The sequence below is a fragment of the Leptonotus elevatus genome, chromosome 19 (genome assembly GCF_054856555.1).
Source record: "Leptonotus elevatus isolate MCC_2025b chromosome 19, RoL_Lele_1.0, whole genome shotgun sequence".
Lineage (NCBI taxonomy): Eukaryota > Metazoa > Chordata > Actinopteri > Syngnathiformes > Syngnathidae > Leptonotus > Leptonotus elevatus.
This window is the reverse complement of record NC_141257.1, coordinates 13,194,145-13,219,934: the sequence shown is the minus strand read 5'-3', so window position 1 is coordinate 13,219,934 and position 25,790 is coordinate 13,194,145. Positions and strand designations below refer to the sequence as shown.

Here is a 25,790-nt window from a genome sequence, read left to right as displayed (position 1 = left end):
ATTTGAAGTCATGTCTTTGTTTGGCAACTGTGGCTGTCGCTTTAAGATCGTGCGCGTACTCACACACAAATGCTGCCGTTTGGCTTTTGGCCAGAGGTGGCAGTCGCGAGTAAAAAATTGACAAACTGCACAAAGAGCCTTTAAATATAGGAAAGCTTTACACAAAGTAAATTACTTCGAAATAATCTATTCTGCTATATGTATGATGTACATGTGGAAAAAAAAGAATATGCCCTATCCCTTGGGTGTAAAAAACGCCATATATCAGAAACGCCAAGTTCTCGAAAACAAGATTGAAGGTAAGAAGCTGATTTGGATGCAACTCCACCAGGCCTGTGCGTTGATCTATCAAACAAAGGATCCAAGCAAAGGTTGAAGTCTCCATCCATTATGAGTAAGATCAGGAAGCAAGCAGAAAGTTTTTATGTCAACTTTTGACCTCTACTGTATGAAGTCGAGAGTGCTGTCATTACAGATGATCCGGTTGCTGGTCTACTTGCTAGCCTGTTAGCACGCTAGACCAGTGTGTTAAGTTAACCCGCACAGGACACAGAAACCAAGTGAGGTGGTGACTTGCCGTTAATTCATTTGGACAACAACAATGATGGCTGGTTAGCAAGCTAGCGCATGCTAGCTCACTAGCGGGCGAATGAGCTAGCAGGCTAGCAAGCAGACCAGAAGTGGGGTTCATTATAGTTTTGGGTTTTTCATGACAGTTATATTTTATTTCATTTTGATTTTTGTTTTGTTAACTCGGTTAGTTTTAATAAGATTTTTAGAGGCAATTTTTTTTTGTTTTTTTACAAAATGTTTTGGTTTGGTTTGTATTAGTTTTAGCTGTTTTAAAATATAAGTGCACAAAAAAAGTTCACAAAGTGTTGTGTAAAACAATAAACTACAATTCTCAAACAAATGACCGTAGTTAGATGTAAAATACAGCAATGCTAAAATAAATAGAAATACCCCAAAAGCCCATGTGTGATATTAATTGACAAAGATGATAACTAAGGGCATTTTTGCAATAATTATAGTTTAATTTTACTATCGTATGGTCTACTTGCTAGCCTGTTAGTACACTAGACCATTGTCTTACGTTACCCGCACAGGACACAAAACCAGACTTAATTAATTTGGACAACAACGATGATGACGGTCGGCGGGTTAGCGGGCTAGCAGGTGAATGAGCTCGAGAAGTGGAGTTCATAATAGTTTTGGGTTTTTCATGACAGTTATATTTTATTTCGTTTTGATTTTTGTTTTGTTAACTCAGTTAGTTTGAATATGTTTTTAGAGGAATTTTTTTTTTTAACAAAATATTTCATTTTAATTTAGTTTGTATTAGTTTTAAAATATATGGAGTATTTGCTAAGTACACAAAAAAAGGTCACAAAGTGTTGTTTAATAAAATCAACTACAATTCTCAAACAACTGACCGTAGTTAGATGTAAGCTACAGCAATACTAAAATAAATACATTTAAAATGAACCCAAGAATCTCATGTGTGGTATTCATTGACAAAGATGAAAACTAAGGACATCTTTGCTACAATTACAGTTAGTTTAATTTTACTATATTTTCCATTTTCCAGCTGATTTAGGGCCAGAGGCAGAGTACACCCTGAACAGCCAATCACAGTTCTTCAAGATTATTGTTTTTTATTCCAGACACATCCATTAAATTATTTTTGATACAGACATCTCATTTTTGATGATATTCAAAAAAAATGAAGTCAGGTTTACTTTATTTTCACATGTCGGGTTTCAGTTTTGACAAGTACAAAGGATAAATAAAGAAAAAAAAACATTAACACAGCTGAAGGTTTACGAGCTCAATGTTTCCCTGAAACATTCCATTGATCAACTTCTACAATGTCAGCACATACTTTTTAGTCAGCATACAACGTCCAAAGATATATTTTTTTAAATGACTCGTGTTAGACTATAGCGGCTGCACGAAGCAGACCGTCCCTCACAGCAGGCTTCCCCACGCGGAGGCCAGGAAGGCGGCCCCGATGGCGGTGGCGAGGGTCATCCTGGCGGACGGGGCTCCGCTTATCTGGACCGGGTTGCATCGGTCCGTCGAGCAGCATTCCACCGTGGCCTCGTACGTCACGCCCAGCAGGGTGGCGTTGGTGGTCATGTTGCAGTTGGCCTGTTCGGTGCAACCCTGCGTGTTGAAACCAACCGAGGTTGAGATGGAAACGAAAGCTGTCGGGGAGAGAAAGGATCTGCTTGAGTGTGGACAGATAGCAAATAAATGCTAAATAAAATAAAATTAATGAATACAATTAAATGAATATTAAATGAATACAAATAAATAAATTAAATTATTATTTAAATAAATAAATATATTACAAAAATAAAATGGGCTTCAAGTGGACCTACTTGCTTTTCCCGTGAAGCACTGAGAGGTGTTGGTGCTGCACTCGACAGTGGAGGAGGATAAACAGAGATTGAGCAAACCAAAGGAGCACTTGTTGCATGTGAGGGACTCCACTGAAACGCACAGAAAATACAGTTCAATAAATATTTGCTATTGACACAGGATATTATCATTGTTGCTAGGGTGTGTACTCTCTCTGTGTTATTATTCGCACTTGCGCCTTAAATTGATCAATGCAAATCCATTTTTGACCTTCTTCTAAAACACCTTCCAAAAAGACCGTTTTTATTAAAGACAAATACAAGAATGTTAAAAATATGAATATCATAACATTCCTCAAATAACTTCATTCCTCCCATGTTTTGTCTCTATGCAATATACAGGACAGACAACAGTCTTTCGTGGCATCTTCTTACCAAGCATGAAGCATGCAAGCGCTGCGATGACTCCGATAAGAATTCTGCCCATCTTTGCTGTGGTTTCGGTTAACACTGAATCCTTCCCAAGAGTCTTCGGTCACCTCACCGGCGTCAAGTGGAGAAACTGATGAATGTGTTTGAGGGGTGGGTTTTATCCCCTCAGAAACAGGTGGGCCAGGAAAGGGGGAGGGGGTAGATGGGTGTAGTTTCATCTGCTTTTGTCTTCCAGGTTCTTAACATTTACTGAGAATAAAGGAATGCCAGGGGTGTGTTGACTCTGTCACTGACATTACAAACACCGATACGAGTACTTGACTCTCGATTACACTAATATTTTATACATAAAATTTCATTCAAATTCACTACTGTAATTTTAAAGAATACCTATATATCTCAATATAGCAAATAAATATATGAAAATCTAATATGTATATATATATATATATATATATATAGCTCTTTATATATATATATATATATATATATATAGCTCTTATATATATATATATATATATATATATATATATATAGCTCTTATATATATATATATATATATATATATATAGCTCTTATATATATATATATATATATATATATAGCTCTTATATATATATATATATATATATATATATAGCTCTTATATATATATATATATATATATATATATATTAGCGCTGTCAAGCGATTAATTTTTTAAATCAGATTAATCACATCTTAGAAATTTGATTAATCACAATTAATCACTCAATTAAAAAGGCTTTTTAGCAACATATTTTGCCCGCCAAATTGTAAAAGCGCCTGTTCTGTTAATTCTTTCTACATTTATTGTTACGAGGACGTCTTCAACATTTTTTGATCCACTGCACACTGATCCTTTTTCTTCTAATCAGTTAATTACTCTCATAATTTAAAATGGAAAAAAAGACCCCAATATTTTGACATGAAGAAATATTCTTAATGAATGTTATAGGCAAATATTTATTAAATGCATGCAGTCAAACACAACCTGCGCTATCTTTAACATAACCATACACTGTCTGTAAAACTAAAGGTTCATCTGAGGTCAATATTAACAAAGTCGTTAATCTGCATTAATACATGATAGTGATATAGTTTGTAATTAATCAACGAGTTAACACTTTGACAGCACTAATTTTGCATCATTTCAGCAGCTAGAGTGGATATTGTGAGATTAATAGAAAAAAAAAGAAAAGAAGATAATTTAACTTTATACAGTTGGGTGGAAATGGTAGGGACAATTGTTTTTAAATAAAAAAATAACATTCCACATTTATTTAACACCACTGGAATTTGTTATCATTCAATTGGAATGAACAACGTCCGCTGTGCTCCACAAGACGCCAAACAGGCAAGACTGGTTCGTCCTGTCGGGTGAAGTTGACTGAGCCCAACAACGAAACTGCAACGTGAGCAGTACACAAAAAAACATTTTTCTTCCCAATTTGAAGACTTTATTGTTACATGAGCCATTTCACACACACACTGTTCAGACATGCGCACACTGGACTTGACGTTTGAGTTATGATTCGGATTGAAGTCAATATCCCTGGTCTGGCACATCTTGTTCAGTTCGATATCGTCTCACCATTGTTACCTCAGACCATACCGTCACACCTTATTATACATTCCAGACTTTCATCTGACAGGTATAAGTACACACAGAGCAACTTTACCACCAATATATAAAAAGAAAAAAAACACACAAACAAAATGGAGGATAACATAAGATGCTAGCAAAACAAGTTTTTATAGTGAAAGAAATGTTTACAACCTTTTAATGCAAATTCAAGAGTAAAGCTGGTTAACTTTTTAATTTATCGTCAGTGTTATACAAGTTGACACTTTGTCCAAAAAAATGGATGAAATGAGCTCTAAAGGCTATGTAGACAACTACATGAAATGAGCTAGAATCATAGAAATGGTTTTGGAACCATCAATATAAAACAAAAATAACAGTCTTCTTCTTTTAGGGAGGTTAATGAACGTGACGGTGTTACGCCAGCATGTTGGCCATAAGCAGAGAGGCAATGGTGGCGAAGACCAGCGGCCCGCCCGAGATTACTGGCGCGGAGTTGCACAAATTGCGGTTGCAACACGTCTTGGTCATCTTATAGATGGTCTTGTTGCTGCTGGAGGGGAAATTCACATCCTTGGTGACGTTGCACTCGGCCTTCGCTAGGCAGCCCTTCATTTTGATGTCCATGAAGCCAACTGAGGGCGACAACGACATCGTCAGCTTCAACATGACACCAGCAATTTGGGCAATGGCAAGTATGTGGATCATCAGCAATTGGTAAACTTCAGAAATGCACCAGAAACTCCAGTTGAAATATTCAAGCTCTCAACTCGGGTGGGAGTCTATTCAAAGAATCCGAAGAAGTCAAAAGGGTTCCTATTTGGACAGCTAATTTTGCTGGAATTGGATAGGACTTAAACTATGCATTTGAACAAGTTAAAACTGATTATTCTAATGTTAAATCTAAATTGCAGAGAACCACACAATCTGGATTCAATCCGGATTCAAGTTTTTTTCTAACCATGCATTACAATTAAGATTTCCATGTTCCAACAATATTACAGCTACCAAAATGTGAACTAATCTCCAAATTTGTGCTGATCGAGATCAAATCAGGATTAAAACTGCTAAGACATGACATCTTTTGACTATCCATACATTTTGAACATTTTGTTGATAAGCATTGACAAATCCAAGCAACAGACCTGGCTATAAGCGCTTTGCCAATGTCAAATCTAAATTGTTGCCAAACGCGATTCAGATCAAATCCAGATTCAACCTGGTTTGACATTAAAGCTTCTAACATTGTGTGTGTGTTAGAAACTTTAATGTAAAGCCAGGTTTGTCAAATTCGTGTTACAAGCTTTCACGTGAAGATAAGTGTAATCTGGATTTGATCCAAATCACACATCAACAATTTAGATTTGACATTGCCATGGCACATAGATTGGGATCTGTTGCTTAAAACTGTCTGCTTATCAACAACAACAAAAAATTTACTTTGAAAGAGATCAAATTTAAACTGAAAAAAAAAAAAAGCAACTGGAATTTGGTTTGATATTAAAGCGTCCCAACATAAATTTGGTTCAAACTCGGTAAGATCTGACGGCATTAACATTTTAAAATGTTAGATGGTATGTTTCCATAATAAATCAGAATTGCTGACAAAAAAAAAAAAGCAGTCGATTAAAACCTGGTTTGACAAATCTTCAAATTGTATGACGATGTCAGATTTGAAAATCAAACAAATGCTAGATATAATTTTCTTATAGATAAATATTCATTAAATCTGGATTTTACCTGCTTTGATATTATAACTTCAATGCAAAAGCAATTTTGTTCAAACTGGATTAAGACATGTAAATGTAATTTTACGAAGTATGAAAACTAAAATTGGAAATGAAGCTTGATCAAATTAAATCTCGTTCAAATGTGCAATCTGGATCAAATCCAGATTAAATGTTTTTCCTTGTCCAACAGTGTCAACAAATATGGGTCAATTCTAATGACATTTGACAGATCTGTGTTTAAATTGGCTATTCCAATACTAAATCTAAATTGATGCGAACTACACAATCTTGATCCAACCTGGTTTGACATTAGTTCCAAACCCTATTCAAATGAGGAAAAAGGATCTGAATTTTTTTAACAGGATTTATCAGCATAAACAAGTGTGCAAAACCTACATCAAATCCAGATTAAACAGTTTTATAGCAATGGTTCTTTTACTGCTTATTTAAAAAAAAAAAAAAAAGGATTGGATACAATTTGATGAGGATATGATTGTTTTTCTTTAGCTTTGAATACATTTATGACTATGAATTTGTTTTTGTTTTTATTTATTTTTAATAGGAACATCAACTTTGACAGCAGAATAAATAAAGGCAATTGCGGCCGAATAACCATTTTAAGCGCTACCGAGGAAAATGGAGCCAGACTAACTTCTCTTATCTGCTTTCATCTACAATGTAAATTTTGCTGTCAAAACGCATTACATCCAGTGTGTATTTAGTTCAACAATTACTGATACATTGGATTGATAACAGTAAAGTAATAACCTGCAATGCTTTATGATGTCATAATTATCAGTTTTCTGTCATCTGTAAATACTTTTTACTAATAACGCAGCACTCCTATAGCACAACATGCTACTTATCTCCTCCATTTTTTTTTTAATGACTGCTCGTCTTGTTAAAACAGTCAACTTTGAATCCCTCCGTGTCACATTCCAGGAGCCATTTGAGTGACAGCGCTTGCGTCCTTCAACAGATGCAAATTGTCGAAAAGAATGTCGTCGGCCATCTTACCTGCCGTGCCGTTGCCGCTATAGCAATGCTCCCCTTCTGGGCATGTCACCATCCTGGTGATGCACAGGTTCCAAAAGCCAATTTTACAGTCGTAGCACTGCAGAGCATGGCCTGAGAATGACAACGAGGGAGCTCATTAAAACAATGGCAATTGTTCAAATGTTAACGGATGTTAACATTTTATAACCACAAGTCAACATAAACAACACAAACAAACATAGTACACAACTGTCAGCCCCCTTTTCTACAGCCAAAAAGTGTTGCTTCAAATTGCACGCATGGCTGAATAAATAATTTTAACTATTTTTCATGTCCTAACAAAAACGGCCGATTTTAAAGGATTTTATATCAATTATAGGGGATGACAATTAAAGCTTAAGATTTGGTCACAATTTTAAATGGGGGCGAGGCTTGCATAATTAGAGAGTGATTAAAGCGACAATATGCAATTGTAGCGCTTTAAGTTAACAGTTTAAAAACTTCTATACAGGGTATTACAATTTTTTAAAAAGCACACATACACCCACGATGCCTCTTAAGTTAACATTGTAAAATGGGCTATTGTGATTGAAAAATAAATAAATAAATGCCACACTAAACGATTACATGGTGTATGTAGGGAGTTAAATTTAGTGAAGAAAATATATTCTAAAAAATAATTATTGGACAGATTTCACTTCATAGATGAATGTACATACTGCACATGATGGTTGTGTGCTATTGGAATGAGCGACATGTCATACATGCAGTCATTATAAAGCGCGATGCATCGTTACGGTCGACACGTAAACACGTCAACTGTACTGTACAGTATGTTTCACGTTGTACAGTATATTATGCCTTTGAAGGGAACTCACTATAGTACACAACTACCTTTAGTATTTACTTGTATCCTTGTGCGCCAGTATAATGTTTACACCATCAAAAGCAGAAAAAAAAATCAAAAACAAACAGCAGGCTAGAATAAATATTTGACTCAATGACTTTTCATAGCGAAGACGTCATTCAGGTTTATTTTAAAACAAATCAGGCGACTCGCTTCCGTGAAGAATCTTTCAAATAAAATGCTGCCCAACGAGTTTACGTCAACTTCTTTTTGTTGCAAAGGACTTGTTCAACCGGATATATGCGTTGCGTCAAACTCGCTGCCCGGGAGCCACTTCTAGACCGCTACATTTGTTTGTTTTTTTGTCTAATAAAGCTAATCAAGCGTGAGTCTACATGTTTCCTGCCAAATTGATTTGCTTGTCATTTTGACAGAAAGTCTGTACCAAAATATTTTTTTCCTCACCAATTCGGTTGCCACTATTTTCCGTGACTTTTGCTTTTAAATGTCAATTTGTCCTAGAATTTAAGAACAATGTTCCATGTTTGAAAAGGACACGCCTGACCAAAAAAAGCCACAAGGGTATCATGACGCACGAGTCACACGTGAACACGTTACATTAAACATTGCGATCCGAGTAGTCACAGCACTCGTCATCCAAAAACTCAAATTAAAAAAAATTGGAGGAGCTGAATGATCATTACCATTGAACGGAAAAATTAACAAAATGTGGAGTAGTTTGAAACAATAATAATAATATATGCCAATGGCTATGAAATAAAAACAATATTTGTGACAAAAAAATAAGAGCGAATCTTTCAGGTGTGGCTCTTATAAAGCCCAAATCAGGCTTACCATGCCACCTGCTGTTAGCGTAGTGAACTGACAGACCTAAAAAAGGGTGGAGTTGAACAACATCCTTTTCTATTCAGATGTCCACTTGAGGGCAATATTGTTCCAAAAAGCATCGGATAGTCATAGAAAATAGAAAAGCTTTTAGTTTCAGGGAACCTCGTCATTGTGCACGTTAAATTATTCTCGCAGGACAGTGCATGCATGTGTGTGAAATTCTTTCCAGTGAGTTTTGCTTTGTTAAAAAGCTGTGTATTTCCTTAGTCAACAGTGGGAAACGGGAAGCGAGTGCAAACAATGACCAACTAGGCGACCGTAAACGTACACAAAGCGTTTTTGTTTTAACTTAAGAGGCCGATTTGAAATAAAAACAAATAATGAAGTCACGCACAATGATAAAGATCGGTGCTAGCATTTCTAGAAAGTTCCAAGATAAATAGGCACAAGCAAGTCAGGTGTGTAATGTAAATAGCAGTAGTTTGCATTAGGATTTGGCGTGCCGTACATGACACCTCATTCAGTAAACAGCCTGGTGAGGGGTGTGATGGGATATTTACTTAACCCCAAAAACATTTGCACGTTAAACGAACATGCAAACTTGGGTAACACAATCTAAGAGAATATTACTCTAAATTTGTCTAAATTTGAGTATGGCTTGCATTCATCTGGATAATGATTAACACAACAACATCCAATAAATAGTTTACAAAAACAGCGTCAACTTTCTTTTTTTAGCACGTTTGGCTTGTAAATAAAAGCAACTGTTGTTACTATGACAACCATGACCGTCTGGACGTCACGTATGTGTTGTGCTACTGCTAGCTAGCATCACAGTTAACATTACCGTTCAGTTTCGCTAGACATACAATGCTGTTTTGTTTATGTGTAAAATGGCAATAAAAGAAGTGCTTTGCCGCTATCTTTTGGGAAGTTTGTATCATCGAAGTGCGCATCTCGACTGCACAGTGCATTATGGGTAGCGCCGTGGTGCATTGTGGGTAGGCTAAACTACCATACTGTCATTGAAAATGAATTGGATCCAATGGAATGAGCTCTGATTTCTAACATTTCAACCGCTGTAAAGTTGCTGTTTTTACTTAATGCATTTTAAACATGCATAGCATGTGGTTTACTGACTTCGGGGGTTGACTTGCAAGCTTTAAGGTGTACAGTTGTCACCACTCTAATCTCCGCCATTCAAATGACGGTTAGTTGGTAGCCTCGCTTTGTTTCCCCACGCATGCGCAAACGTAATTTGCACTTCGCTTATTAAGGAAATGTTTAGGTGAGTTAGTTACATTTATTTCTTTATTTTTTAAAAAGTGGTTTGCTGCCCTCTTGTGGCATCAATTAACAGTTGAAATGAGTAAAGGGGTTTCATTTTGACAAAAATAGCTCTTTGACACCATATGGTGGCATCAATAGCAATTCTACGCCTTTCTTTTGGGGGAGTGTCAATGACTTGTAGTTTCCCCCCAGTTATTTGGGTTTGGTCCATACTGCCCACAGCGTCTTCACCGATTTCAAAAAGTCAACCAAGATCATCAGGAAAACATTTGCTTCTAAATCCAAAGCATCATCAGCGCACCTCGCTATAGACCTCAGCTTAGTAAGCATTAGTCATACTTTGCTTTTTTCCTTTGGCCTGTGTGTGCTGTTATTGTGACTGTCAGACTACAGTGGTTCTTCTGCATCATACGGAAAATATGGAAATTGTCAGTATACCGAAAGTCAAAAAAAAGAGCCACAGTGGACACAAAAACTGGCCAAGGTAATAAATAAAACTTTACTGAAAATAATGAAAACTGCATGTTAAACCAGTTTCACAGATGTTCAACAGGATTTAGATTAGGCCACTTCTGGAGAGTCAAAATATTAATATATTTGTTTTTGACTGGTTATTTGGTTAGGACCTATGACCTGTAGCTGAGACATTTGAGCAACACATTTCAATCTAGAATAGATTTCACTGTATCCTTTACTTATTCCAAGTACCCAGTTTAGCAAAGCAGCTGCAGAACATAACTAGTTTCAAAAGTAACCCAATTATGTATCAAAAATGGACCGATCCACTTTAAGGGTCAATTTGACCCAACTTTTTGGGTTGTTTTATACAAAATGATCCAATTAAAGGATCTAACCAATATTTACGAGTTTTACACTAAAAGACCAATTTCATGACTCAAAGTTGGCCCAATTTGTCCCAAGTCAAGATTGGTCCATTTTTGACCCAACTCTTTTTAGAGTGAAGCCTCCTCCAAGTATCACAGTGTCACTGCTGAACTCTGAAGGGGCCTTTGAACCCTGATCTGTGGAAATGGCTGAAAATATACAGTCAAACCTGAGACAAAGTAGAGATGGGGTCTTGAGAAACTCAATTTAAAAGTGTAGAGCCAGATGTAGTTCTGTTTTTATCTGCTAGCTGATGCAGCAGGAACTATTTCAGTGGCCTGTTACATGTTGACAAGAAACTAAATCAACCGGGCATCTTTTGGAAAGTTACTACATTTCCCGTGTGCTCGCACAGAGGTGACCAGGGCGGTGGATCAACAATCATCGCCTTCAGTCAAACAGCTATTTGAGTGGCATGAGGTTAAACAAAGCACCTGAAAGCATAAAAAGCAGCCAGGATGGGAAAAACTAAACAAAAGAGGGTCGCTGCGAGTTAGGGTGTGGCCTGAAACGGGATCCAACTAAAGCCGGCGGGGAGGGGGGGCTACAAAAGGAACAATGTCACCAAAAAGCACAATAGCCGCTGAACAAATGCTACTTGTGGTGTGGACTCTGCAACTCCTCTGTGGAAATGGAATTTGAGACACGGGTCTCAACTGTTATGAGGTGAGGAATTTCTCATGAGATGGTCTGACAAGTTGGGACGTGATTCAGCATTTCGAAAGCTTCTTGCTGCCTCACCCCAGCATGTGATAAATAGCCTGCCATGCGCACACAGAGGTGCCGCTACTTGTTCTTCTGAGAACATCTGCCAACTCGTACGGTGTTGTTGACTCATTTGGAACGACACGTAGAGGCGAGCAGAATCAAAATAGATGAAAGCTAAGTAAACTGTAACAAAGGACTACAAACCATTTTGAAGGGGCTCATTGTGTTTTAATGCTATTTCTGCTATTTGCTAGCGTGAATAGCGGGCGCTAGAGTCAATGAGCCTTGTGAATCAGAGTTAATCAGAGACACTCCACGCACTCCAAGATGATCAAATTAACTAAGTATCTCTGAGTACTCATTGTCACTTAGGCGCTTATGTTAATTGGACAAGCAATCACTTTATAGTAAATTAGACACGACAATTGTTAAATAGTATACATGCCTACGGGCAATTGAATCGCAGATTGTACAACAAAGAACGCCAGGCACACGCGAAGGACTAAGAAAAAGTCTCACTAAAAGGCGCACATCTATCGAAACCAATCTTTTTTTAAGTAACTCAATAAAATGAAGAAAGTACGTTCTTACCGAGAGCAAAGCAGACTCCCACGGCGAAAAGCTGGAGAACAATTCGGTTCATGTTGATTGACAAGACGTGGCGGGGCTGTCAACCTGCGTGCTCACAGACAGTTAGAATCAAACTTTTTTTTTTTCCCTCTCCCATCATCGCCTCATTTATAATCTCCCCCCCTTCTGAGCGTCACCGTTATCCAATGAGAGGAGGTCTTCTGTGCACAGCAAAGCAGTTATTTTCCGCCTCCTCCTCTTCCTCCCAACACAAACTTTTCCAATCCACCTGCGATCACGTGACGTCTCACAAACTTCCAGTGGGCTCAATTTAATTAATATTTAAAAGAATGTGACCTAATGTTAAAATAGTTTGATTAAAACTAATATCACGAGTTTAGCAGAGGTGGGTAGAATTTATCTACTCAAGTAGCTAAATGACTTAAACAAAAAGTAATCCTCCAAATAATTACTTAAGTTTTCCGTGTAGGCTACTAAGTAACTGATTATTATTATTATTTTAGACAAACATAAAACGGGAATAAGCTAATTTAAATATTTCTTAACAATATCGCTTTAAAACAATAACCTATATATCTTTTAAATTTAAAATAAGGCAAATTGAACCACGAAAAATGTGACAACACATGAATGGCACATTAGCATTAAAGTGGTGCCTTAGAGACACAAGTTTAAGTCGTTCTGTGACCACACTCGTAACTCAAAAGACTTGTATCTCACATTTTATTTTCCCATTGAAATGAATGAAAATACCAATGTCAATGCTCCACCCCCCAAAAAAATTATAATATGGAAAATAACACTTTATAACATTGTACTTTATTTTATTTTATTAAAAAAAAACATGTATAGACTAAATAACTTAATTAAACTGAATGAATAAGAATTAATATTTAATGCGAATTCACTTTCTGAGGCACCTTCTGGTGTGCTCACTGAGGACAGTATAATAGTCATGAGATTGTCTCTTATTTTTGGGAAGAGGGATTAGGCCAGCCCTCGAATAGCGGAAATTCCAATTATCATGCGTTTTCGACAAAACATAAATAAATAAATAAAAAATGAAGAGAAATGGGTAACAAAACAAACAAAAAAATCTGTCATGTTTTATGTAAATTAGTCACTTTGAAAACTTCTGCGTGGGGCCATGGAGACTGTGGTCATGAGACATTGGTTTGGTGAGACAATCATGTGACAAACCAAAATGCGTCACACAAGAAATACTTGTTCATAAAAATACAAGTAGTGAGCTGAATTAGAGCAATTTATCCAAAATGTTACTTAAGTAAATGTAACAGAGTAAATTGTAACGTCCACCTCTAGCCTAGCAAAGAAAGAGGGAGTCAACTATGCTCATGTGAATCACCTGGGAGGTTACGTCAAGTGGTTAGTTGCCATGGAGATGTGAATTACTTTCTTTTTTGTCTTCTTTTTTTTATACCTGACATACTGTTTGGGGCAAATACCATATATGTCACACAAATAAAAATAAAAATAATTTTTGTCTAAACTTGACCGACCCTAAACAAACCAAAAAAAAGTCAATACTTTGGTGATTCAGAGTTTGTGTACACTGAGTATGTTCTGTGTCAAATTTGAGCACCAATGTGAATAAAAACAAACAAAATTAAATACAGTAAAAGTGGACCTAATTTGTGACCTGGCAACAATGTCGGTGCTTCATGTGAATGGCTTAGTCAGTCGGTGCTGTCAGCTTTTATCACGTATCAACACAGGCGTGGTCATGGATGTTTTTAGTCCAAACAATAGCGTTATCGAGATCCTGCTATGTACAATGACATCGGAACACAACAACAGCACCCCTTGCTCAGCCTAATTTAGTTAGCGGAGAGCAGTCAACATGTAAACAAATGACAGAAGACTATCCGCTGGAAATCTGGGCCAGATGATCATCAAATGATAAGGTATACAAAAAAAAAGCATCAATTTGATTGGGTTGCAGGTGAGCTAAGAGGGAAGACACACCTTGGACAGGTTGCTAGTTAATTGCCCAGGGGTCGGCAACCTGCGGCTCTGGAGCCATATGTGGTTCCCTGTGGATCTCTAAAAATAAATGAGTACAAATTAATTTTGTTAGTTAGTTTGTTTGTTTTTACAAAGTATCAGGTTTTTACATTTGTATTTATTAGATAGTCTATTATTTAAAATATATATAGATTTTAAGTTGTCAGAAAAGGAAACAAATGGTAAAAGAAAACATTTTAAAAATTACCTAAAAATGTCAAAAAAGGAAGAGGAAAAGCACAAACTTAAATAAAATTTAATATTTAATCAATTTTAAAAAAGGCAAAAAGGAAAACTTTTAAAAAGTAACTATATAATGTCCAAAAATAATAATAAAAAATCCTGAGAATTACCACAAAATGCCCACAAAATTGCCCCAAAAAGTCAGAAAATTTATTTCAATTGGTTTGGCAATTTTCATTTTACGATTACTTTTTGAATATTTTCTTTCTTGACTTTTCTTAAATAAATTTTCTGACTTTTTTGGGGCAATTTTGTGGCCATTTTGTGGTAATTGTCAAGATTATTTTTGGGGAGGGGGGGGGGGGCATTTTATAGTCACTTTTTAAATGTTTTCCTTTCTGCCTTTTTTTTTTAATTATTATTATTTATTTTTTATTAAATAGTACATTTTCTGACATTTTGGCAATTTCATGGACATTTTATGGTAAGTTTGTGCTTTTCCTTTTCTTTTACCATTTGTCTCTCTTTTTCTGACAACTTAAAATTGTTGTTGTATATTTAATTATTCTTTATATATATATATATATATATATATATATATATATATATATATATATATATATATATATATATATATCACATATATATATATATTTATTTAAAGGAAAGAAAATGTTCAAAAAGTAACCATAAAATGAAAATTGCCAAAAATGTCAGAAATTGATAGAAACATTTTTTTTAATGTAAAAATAAAAATCAAATAATAATAATAATAATAATAATAATGAGGGCAGAAAATTACCATGTGCTCATAAAATTGCCAAAAATTTCACAGAAAATCTAAAAATGTATGACAAATGAATCAGGAAAAATATAATAATATAAAAATATAATTATTATTATTATTATTATAGAAAAGTAATAAATAAAAGAAAAAGAAGAAGAAGAATACGGAAGACAATGGTGCAGCTCTATATTAGCTCTTGGTCCCTCAGTACATTAAACTAACACTCCCACAGTTTCTTTCATCACAATCAATGTTCAAACATTTTGCGGCTCCAGACAGATTTTTGTGTGTGTTATTTATTTGGCCTAAAACAGCTATTTTGACAGGAAAGGTTGCTGATGGTCTGAGTCAGAGGAGTGAGTCATGTTGTTTACTCCATAACCACCACATGGTTATGGTGAGTTAATGTATGCACTTCAAGATGTTTTCGTGTCTAAATTTAGAACATGGTCAGTTGTCATATGCGGGACAAGGACGTTCTACTACAGTAAAATAAATACATGTTTGAGTTCAATTGTTACACAAAAAATACTGCATATGGGTTTCTTTGACATTGTAGAAACATAATAGGTGACGTAAAGAAACGGCAGGTTACCTTTCCCCCTTGAGCGTAAGATGAGGCTCAAATATCATTTGACTAATGTGATTGAACAAGAGGGCCAAAGTAATTATAATAGTTACATAAGCACCCGATGAACAGGTATTCACTGAAGGTGCAAAAAATGCCAGGATGTACGCTGCATCTTTACTTCCCGTGGAATGTAATGGCCATGTGTACAATGCTTCAATTGCCACATTGGTTGAGAAGAAGAAATGTGGTACAGTACTTTGAACCACACACAGTAGATACAGTAAAACTTCGAATGAACATATTTTGGATTTAACAGGCAAAAAATAGTGTCCATTGCACACAAAACGTGTTGTCAAAATTCCGTATAGAATTGGCCACTGTTGTCACAGTACAGACTCTAGCACTTGGCGGCCATCTTGGTAGGGACAATAAGCTTAGCGATACCGTAGACGTAGCCATATAGTAGCTCAAAATGGCCGTCTTATTACCTATTCATATAGCCTTTTGTTTACTTGTGCGCTGGTCATGTACATAATAGACTGTACTGACTTTGGTACAGTAGGCCTACAGCTGTTTGTTTTTGTTTTTGTTTCCTTATAGGAATCCAATCGAAACTGAAAAAAGAATTAGCATGCTAACCTCACCACACTTGAAAGCGAAAAACTCCACACCACCCAAGCACCAACATGATAAGTTTGGCTAAACTTAACAACTTTTCAGTTTCAAGCTTTTTTATAATTTACACTTTAAAAATATATTTTTTTAATTGCTAAGAATTTTGTTCTTTATTGTTTTCAGAATACGTTCAAATTTGATTACGAGCAGTCATCCGGACGATGTTTTGCTTTGAGTTGCATGTGCAAACTTGAGATACAATGTAGGGTGGCAGTGAAAGATAAAATAAGTAAATATTTTATTTTAAAAATTACTGTCAAACTGAACATAAAAGGAAGTAAATAACATATCATGTTTTTAAAACAACCACATAGCTTAGCCTCTATTTTGCTAGCCTAATGCTAACACTAACATGGGTCATGATTAGTATCTATGTGGCTACGTGGCTGTTACAACCCTTTACGCAATGCATAGTTTTCTTTATCCTCTGCAAAGAACACATATATAAACTATATGAGTTCTAGGCAGGACATGCCACACTGCTATATGATTGGCTGTTGTATCCACACTAGAATGTATGTGTTTAGTATTATTTGGCCTTTATACTGCCCAATGGTGGGCAAGGCATGCTGGCTTTTTGTTATATTTAATTATGGCATTACAAAGTGTTTTCATAAAGTATAATAAGTCTATTTACCATTTAACAGAATCAAATACTAAAACTTAATCTGTGTTCAGCAGTTTCGGGTCTCGACAGGTTGGTATTCAATCTCAAGACGCAGAAGAGACTTTGGGTAATAAGTCACGCGAACAGGCCCCATCTTGCCAAACTATGTTTGTCTTCTAAGTGTGTGTGTCACGCCTGGAGAAAGAACACTAAACATTTAGTCAATGACTGACAAGCATAGGCTTTGAAAGCATCTTTGTGAATTAATTTGCTAAGAGGGAGGCTGCTCAAGTCGGTAAAATGCCTCGCTTTGTTTTTCCAAGATACATTTGTCAATGTTACTTGGAAATAGGGCGTGAGGTTGTAACAGAGCTAAAATAATCTTATTCCATCAGCCAGCGATTACAGCTAAGTGACATAGAGATTCCTGATTGGTCAAAATCCAACTGCAAAAGTATTGAGTCACTATTTACTTTGTCAGTTTAGGGAATCTTTTCACCACAGCCATTCTGGAAAAAGTAACCAGTAGGGCATATAGTTATAGGAACAGTACAAAACTGAGCAGATTGTGCTAGATCTTGGACATTCCACTGTATATTGTTGTCATAGAAATACTATTACAACATTTCTGAAGGGTTTTGCATAACACATTCCATGAGGCCTATGTTATAGAGTGCGTAAATTGCAAAATGACAAATAAAGGAGTGGCAGAATGAAAGAAAACACTCATACCAAATTGAGAAATAAAAGTACGCCCTTTTACCAAAAATTCCAGAATGGAGGATTGTCTGTTTACGGCAAGTAACTTCCAATCTCTTGCTTCACTAGACAGGGAAATCCTCTTGTAAAAAAAAAAGAAGAAGAAAAAAAAAGAGTTGGGTATCCAGGCTGTTCTTAAAGTGTAGTTTGAGGTTTTTCCTGAATCATTCTCCCCCTGGAAACTCTGACAGGGCTTTGCCACACCAAACAACTCAGTCCAGCCACTCTGTGTTGCCAGAGGCAGATACAGAGGGAAACCCCATCGCATACACCCGTGTCTGTAATCCTAAAGATGTAGCCTCAGGTTGATTTTTTTTTTTTTACGCACACAAAAAAACAAGAGCACTGGCAAGGGCACAGCCCATTTAAGAATAAGGAGCAAAACATATGAAAAGAAGAATCAACCTTTAATGAGATTTTATAATCCCGTCCACCTTTTCCCAGTAGCAGAGAAAAACAACAAACAGGAGTTCAACTGTGGCCACATAAATATGGATTCACTTGAAGAATTCCAACGTAACAGGAGAAAATATATGCAACGAGGGGAAACAAGGAGCGTCTGCCTCACTGTTTTAGAAAGAAAAAATAAAATGGCAACTGGTGGTTTTGGCTATTGCTAATGCTAACCCTAAAAACAAATCATGAGTTGCAGGAGTGAAATCAGTGCTATGCTGCAGCGTCTCTATCCTCTTTTGTGGAAGAAAACAGCTTTTGTTTTTATTGTGAAGATGAATATGTAAAAAACTAACAAAAACACGGTATGTTAGATATGAAGCTAACCTAGCATAAAGAGCTAGCACACTCTGGGATGTTACATGTGTAGAGTAAATCTAAACTCACTACACAATTTGTTTAGCAAATGAAAATAAATATGTAAAAGTGTATGCAGGTTGTTTGTGTGAGCCATTTCCAGCTTGTTTCCAAAAATGATGGAAACGGGTGTTTTAATTCATATAAACAAGTAAAACAATGCCAAGTATGATAGCCTGGAAAAAGTAACATTTACAGAGAGCTAGCTTTATTTGTTTCTATGATGTCCTTCCTTAACAGTAGAAGCACAGTATGTATTTATATCTGTAAGATTCTTGTTTTGACACCACAACAGCAAACATTTGTATGAACCAGCAACATGGAAAAAAAATAAACCAGTCACTGTTTGAATTGCTGGCAGCCATGTTTGTGGCGCTTATTGAGGAGAGGGTGCAGTCCACCAAGGATTCTTTACCAAACTGTGCCAATACTGACGTCGTTTTAATTATTTGGAAAATGACCGTCTTTTTTGGCACGTCAGTTTGGTAAGGGAAGGATACCAAAGTAGTAGAAGTAGGATACCAAAGATACACTAGTCAGAAAAAGTTAAGGATATTGAAATTTTAAGTTGAACCTAAAATGCACTTTAACTTTCCACTGTTGTGAATTTGGAGTTGTGCAAAAAGTAGGGAAACATTGAACAGCTGGACGTGTGCATTCAAAAGGTTAGAGAAGGTGAAATTAAATTTGCTGTAGAAGTTATGGTGCATTTTAAATTCATTTGAGTTCCACCTGAAAGCCCAACATCCCTATTTTTTTCTGAGTAGTGTTAGTGTCTTGACTGAGAGAGGAGACTGAATACACATCTATGTGATGAAGACTACGGCTGTGCGTTCACATCTCATTCACACTCATAATCATCATTATTATTATTATTATTACATGTTGCTTTCATTTGCTCTAATCTAACCCTCAAAATAATACAGTCTTCAGAGTGGGGAGGGGTCACTTGTGTCGCTTATGGAAAAACACAGGTGACCCCTCGCCTTTTTCCTCAATATTCTTTGTCGTCTCGTCTCTCTTGACAGCTTGGCTAGCGGATGGCCTTGACGGGGCTCTTGAAGCTTGAGGCCGCTTGCAGCTGCAGCTGGTAGGCCATTGGGTGGATCTTGAACCCGTAGAGCCTGGAGAGGGAGGGGAGTGACAAACGTCTGAGTATTGGACGAGCTAACGGAAAGTCACGTGAATAAAATGCGCCGGATAAAAGCTTCAAACAAAACTGACGGGGAAAAAAAAAAGACTAAAATTGATTGGTCGCTTCAAACTGTGAAGCGCATTATATTTAATGGTAATGTGAATGTTATTCTAAATGGGACTATTTAAAAAAAAAAATTCAAACCAATGTTCCCTTTAAGCTGCGCATGTGAGCAATTCCACAGTTGTTCATACATTGACACGCACTCACGCAGCGCCTGCATAGACCACTGCATTCAGGACGTCCAAATATGGGCGTAGTTTACGTGCTCCTTTAATAAGGCTCTTTCACGTGTTTCAGAGGTCAGGTGACTGGAAATTTGCGTGTTTTATTAAATGACATATTTCCATTATTTATTAGTGGAAAATATGCATTGAGATTTAATTATGTTTAAAATGGCCTGTGTACTAAAACAACAAGTAAAACTAGGGCAGATTTTATTCTGTGTTGAAATGTGAACCTTTTTGTGTGCTCTTTCGTTCCTCCACCTGTTATTTACATTATTTATTATTTATGCCTTTCGACAGCAGGTAAACGGCTGAGAGGTGACGTCACTTAACTAACCTTGGGACAAACTGATTGGCAGGTCTCTTGGGCCTGTTCTCGGGATGAACCATGAACAGCATGTGGGGGAAGCCGGTGCCGAAGTAGGCTCCGTCCGTGTGGTGGTGCCTGGAGGACTTGGGTGTGTACACATCCATGCATTTAGGGCAGTAGAGCTTGACCATGGCCTCTCCTGGGATGTCTGACAGGCCTGTTGGAGGACGCCAGACAAAGAAAAGCGCAACTGTGACTACATGTGTTCGACATGTGACAAGGTCACGCTGCTATTAAAACAATTCCTGACTGGCTATTTTTACAATCGATTATTCCTTTTTTATTTTGCATTCAAGTGTGTAAGAATTGTTTTTCCCCCCTGATTACTGTTTAGTGTTTACTAACCAATGATTATTGTTTATTTCGTATTTAGTGATTAAAAAAGGGAGATTGATGTAATCATTCATCTTTTTGAAAGTGATTCAGTTACAGGTTCAGTCGTCGATTTTCCAAAGTAAAAACAGATGTCTGCAAATTTTGATTAAACACAAAAGATTTCATGAAGGTCTACAAATATCAGTGAATAATTACTGTTGAGAGGCTGAAATTAAAGCATTTGGCCAATTTTAAGTTTAAAAAAAGGCCTCGAAACAATTACTTGATTATTAAAATTGTAAAATTGATTCAATTGATAATCAATTACTTTTAGATAAAATTTGACAGCTCTGCAGTGTTGCCACAATATTGCTAATATAAAATATGAAAACATTCTTTGTGTGTGTTTAACTTTTTTTCTTCTTCTTTAATACAGGGCGCCGTTTTTACTAGGAGCACAGTAACCGCTAACCTGAAATTTTAGGGGCACAAGTAGAAAATTAATCGCAAATTGACTTGCAAAGTAAACATTCACAATTCCACTTATTTTCACTATATTACTGATAAATGGGCAGATATGTGGAGCAGAATTTTGTCAGCAACAAAAAATGTTCAAGAATTAAAAAAAACAAAATCAGTTTACTCAGTTTACTTATTAGTGGCGCAATGGATCACAGAAGTCACGGTTCGGATCAGCAATAAATAAATAAATAGAACTTTGTCTTCATTTATTTTGTAAAAATGTGTTTCCCCATTAAATAAATAAAAAATAAATTCAAAATGTCTAATATAGCAATTTAGGATTTAGGAATACAACTTTAAAGTGCAATATGAGGGAGAAACATTCTTATTTTATACATAGTCCATGTGTAAAATAACAAGGTACTAATGGCTTAAACTTGCGTTCCTACAATCTAAACGGCTATGTTTGACATTTAAAGTTGAATGTTTTTCTTTTTAATGGGCAAAAGTGTTTTATAAAATAAATGAAGACAAATTTATATATATATTAATTATTTATTTTTAATAATGAAAAGACCTCAAAGCGCAATTTAAGGCACATTCCCTTCCTTTAAACATGGAGCGTGAATAACAAAGTATCCTTCGTCCAGAATATTGAAAAAGAATTCAAGTAAGCCAGCCGTCAAACTTATTTACAGCTACCAGCCACAGGCACGCGTTGGTAATGCTAACAGCTAGCTGCTTGCCACCTACATCGGACACTTCATAGAATGACGGCGTAATTAATTAGCGGTTTTTTATCGTCCTAAATTAGCAATTGAATATGAGTTCGGGATCGCGTTGTGTTGATGTTGGTCGCAATCAAAACTACCAATGTCTAAAAGGGAAGGGAAGTCAAGCTAGCCATGACGACCCGACGTGTGCCACTTTCAAAAAGTCTATTAAAGCTATTTGCATTGCTGTCAATGTATTATTTGGCAAACTTTATTTTGAAGTTACCCTGAGTTACGTTGAGTATGTTTCAGCTTCCTTGACATGTCAGAATGGTGTCTACTGTGAATGCCCACTTTTTCCCTCCCCACCCATGCAAAAGTAGATGTAAAATCTGTCCAACTTTAGGGGAACATTTTCCCCATTTATGGGCAGTTTGGGGCCTTGGGGTGTACTTGATTTCAGGATTTTTGTTATTATCACACTAAGTGCACAATGTAGTTCATCACGCACAGTTCATAAACTTGAAATATGTTATTTCAGTACCAAGGATCCACGTATATATTCACCAAAATGTTGCCACATATTTGAAAATAAAAATAAATTACATTCAAAAATCAGCAATCATCTGAAATTGTCTCATTTCCATATACTCACTCATTTATTTTGTTTACTCACCAATGGGAAGCATAGTCTGATTCTCACAATAGACACGAGGACAGTAGCCAAAGTCACCCTGTTGATACTTCTCCAACTAATACAAAAAAGAAAATTGACAGAAGCAACATTATCGTCAAATAGCAAAACTCTGTATGCAAAAACATTACAAAAGCCATTATCAGAATCCATTTGGTCTATCGCTCACTTCCTCACAGTTAATGTTTACTCAGAGCCGTCCATCCCGCATGCTTTTAAGAACGTTCCATCTCACTGAGATGGACAGAATGGAAAAATGGGCTTGGAGTAGTGGATTTCGCTGACGTAGCATTGGCACCTACCATCTGCGCAATGCCTCGGTTGGTGAGGATGTAGCGTGCGTGGATGAGGCCATACAGCATCTCAGCCGCCTGCTCGATCAGGTCGCTCTGGTTGGGATTGTCCTCCAGCTCCTCATCTGCAGACACATTGGTAGTTAGAATTGTCAAGAGTTTTTTTTTCCTGTGCTCATGAATACATGTTTGAGTCTGTCAAATACAGTCCATTAAATGCATACTGATATGACAGTATTATAAGTACAATCCATTCATATTGTAACAGAACACAACATACTGTGAGTTTTTATTAGAGGTAAAGCATTAAACACCTGGTTCAAGGTCCAGAATCATGTCTAGAGCCTGGCGGTAGTGGGGAACCTGCTCGTTGAGGCCCGTCAAGTTGAACTTGTCTTGGATATAGTCTTCATCCACCTGCCAATCAAAAACAAACATTGATCATTTCATAAGTAATTTTAACTGAGACATATAACGTAGTTTACATGATTCTATTTTCATTGTATGTGTCACATAAATAGTCAATTTGCAGTCAAGTAACATTGAATTCCAGCAATGTTTCAAATGTTTAGTATTATACGTGTTATATTATATATTCTGTGCATCATCCAGCATTTGTTTGGAAGTGATGTAAGCAGTATTAATTATATGACAAATCAGGGTCGCACCACATTACATTTAAGGCCATGGTCAAATCATCTAATTGAAAAAGAATCGTACCTCGCAGAAAAATTCATTCCCCCTTAATCCACAGAACCAGGAGATCCATGACACTTCCTCTGAACTGCTCATCTCTGAAGACCTGCAAATGTAAGCATTTTATACGCATTGTTAAGGTTTTCAAATGTATGGGTGTGCATTGCAATGAAGGAACAGAAATGTGGTTGAATTAAAAACTGGTAAGATGTTGTTTCAGGAAGGAATGCTGACGAGCTCAGGCTTGAGGCTAGGCTAACTTGACAAGTTACAGCTATGTTTTAGCCATTGTAATAAACAACTCGCTATTGTAATTAAGAAGAATATACCCAGAGGTCCAGTGAAAATTGATTTGAGCGTCCGACCTTTTATTTATAACGCGGTTCAACACTGCAGTCTTATTTTATAGCCAGCGTTAGCTTGTCATGCTAATACGAACTAGCAATAGTGCACAATCAATATGGCGCATCGTTGACGTCCTCGGAAGAGCTTTAGTAATTTCCGTTAATGTGTGAAAGTACGTTTCTCGGGACAGATGGGTAACAATTTGTGAGCTTACCCAGTTTTGTACTTTTTATAGCAGCTGGAAAATGCGACAGCTCAAAACAACGTAACAAGCTATCGGGTTTAAATAAAATGGACACCGGCTCCCAGTACAGGAGGTTATTCCTGTACTTCCGGCGCAGATTGAGCAATGCTGCCACATGATGGCGAGTTCGAGTACTACATTTTTTTAAAAGGAAGATCATACTGTCTTTTTTTTTTTATTGCTTTATTTAACAAATTGAAATCAAAAGCCAAACATTAAGCAAACAATCATCACAGTACACAACAATCTCACAATAACAGTAAAGGAAAAGGGGGAAAAAGGAAAAACAAAATGCCAGGGGTCTTAAACTAAGAAATATTAAAAACACCAAAATGAGAAATCCAAAATTAAGGTCTTGATAGCCTTCTTATTTTTGGAAATAGAGATGCACATACAAAAAAAGAAAAAGAGAAAAAACAAAGACAAAAAAGAGAGAGCAATGATGATGACATGTCGAATCTGTAAGATTACCGAATGAACAATACTGAGCTTTCTCTTAAAGTAAGGAAGTAGTGATGGACTGTAAATATACATCTATAAAAATAGAAAAAAAAGGTATATAGGCATATAATATTATTTTTCAAATGAACTGTCATAGTTAAAAAAAAATAAAAATAAAACATTTGGTAAGGAAAGCTCAAATTTACAAAAAATATTGTCCAAAAGAAATTTGCAAATGTCTTGCCATAGCTTGCGAGCATAAGAACCATACCAAAAGTCTTTGCTCAATTGTGTAAAAAAATATCTTGTTTTCCTCTCTGGAATTGTATCCATAAACATTTACAATCATTAAGATAATCTTGTTAAAGTCAATAACTTGAGTGAATAACAGTGTTCCGACCCATGTGACAGCCATATGTTGTTTCCTCATTGTGACCTCCAAAAGTTTTGCTCGTTTGCAGTGGAGTGAGTTTCTTGGAAAAAGAAAACGTCAGCTTTACATCGCTTAGCATACAAGAACAAGGCTTTACGCTTCCTATTATCTCTTAGAACCCTGGCATTTAAAGAAACAAAAGATAAAGACAATTTAACTCAAAATTGAGAATAAAACTATTATATAATAGACAATTAAGTCACAAGTAACTTAACACTATTAGAATAGCACCAAGAACTGTACCATAAACAATTAAAATTGTGTGAAATCGAACATGAAAAAAATAGCAATATTTTAACTCCCATCTACTATCAAATGTATAAAGACACTTCAAATGTATAAAGACAACTTCAAAAAAGTGAACAAATTAAACTCAACCCATCTGGAGAAAGGTTGCCTATCAATCATAGAATGAACATGCCCTCATTAGGTTTTATAGAATCAAAAACAAAAACCCAATGTCCAAAGATTGTCAAGCTGGGGGGGAAATTTCTTAGTTTTCAATGAAACCACGACCACCAACAAAGTAAGCTGCTTTTCCTTCCTTGCGAGCAGCTTCTATCATTGGCCACAATTTCTTCCGGTTTCCTCTGTCGATCTTGTAAAGGTCCCCAGCAAAATGCAGGCCGTTTTCGCGCAGGTATCGTGAGT

General features: G+C 36.3%; 2 protein-coding genes and 1 long non-coding RNA gene across 3 annotated transcripts; 1 reads left to right on the top strand and 2 right to left on the bottom strand.

Annotated features, from left to right (window-relative positions):
- Positions 1-1,379: 1,379 nt before the first annotated feature.
- On the bottom strand, positions 1,380-12,507 carry LOC147158052 (uncharacterized). Its single transcript, XM_086062589.1, has 4 exons — positions 12,295-12,507; positions 7,146-7,256; positions 2,385-2,495; positions 1,380-2,207 (listed from the first exon to the last, which is right to left on the bottom strand). The coding sequence occupies exons 1-4, from the start codon at positions 12,344-12,346 to the stop codon at positions 1,969-1,971; spliced, it is 513 nt and encodes a 170-aa protein (XP_085918715.1). The 5' UTR covers positions 12,347-12,507; the 3' UTR covers positions 1,380-1,968.
- LOC147158051 (uncharacterized) lies at positions 11,548-20,902 on the top strand. Its single transcript, XR_015091215.1, has 2 exons — positions 11,548-11,661; positions 20,493-20,902. It is a non-coding gene; the product is annotated as an uncharacterized LOC147158051 (long non-coding RNA).
- On the bottom strand, positions 18,808-24,369 carry csnk2b (casein kinase 2, beta polypeptide). The gene is made up of 7 exons (XM_086062588.1): positions 24,236-24,369; positions 23,701-23,782; positions 23,295-23,397; positions 22,990-23,105; positions 22,670-22,745; positions 20,471-20,660; positions 18,808-19,835 (listed from the first exon to the last, which is right to left on the bottom strand). Exons 2-7 carry the CDS (start codon positions 23,770-23,772, stop codon positions 19,745-19,747), a joined length of 648 nt encoding a protein of 215 aa, XP_085918714.1. The 5' UTR covers positions 23,773-23,782; positions 24,236-24,369; the 3' UTR covers positions 18,808-19,744.
- Between the last annotated feature and the right edge of the window lie 1,421 nt (positions 24,370-25,790).

Bases quoted from the DNA above. Each gene is read 5' to 3' on its own strand.
- LOC147158052 (XM_086062589.1), bottom strand. From the start codon at position 12,346: ATGAACCGAATTGTTCTCCAGCTTTTCGCCGTGGGAGTCTGCTTTGCT. The intron at 7,257-12,294 runs GTAAGAACGTAC...TGTCATTCTCAG, and splicing joins GGGAGTCTGCTTTGCTCTCG to GCCATGCTCTGCAGTGCTAC. The intron at 2,496-7,145 runs GTAAGATGGCCG...TGTGCGTTTCAG, and splicing joins TAGCGGCAACGGCACGGCAG to TGGAGTCCCTCACATGCAAC.
- csnk2b (XM_086062588.1), bottom strand. From the start codon at position 23,772: ATGAGCAGTTCAGAGGAAGTGTCATGGATCTCCTGGTTCTGTGGATTA. The intron at 23,398-23,700 runs GTACGATTCTTT...TTTGATTGGCAG, and splicing joins GGAATGAATTTTTCTGCGAG to GTGGATGAAGACTATATCCA. The intron at 23,106-23,294 runs GTGTTTAATGCT...ATGTGTCTGCAG, and splicing joins GATTCTGGACCTTGAACCAG to ATGAGGAGCTGGAGGACAAT.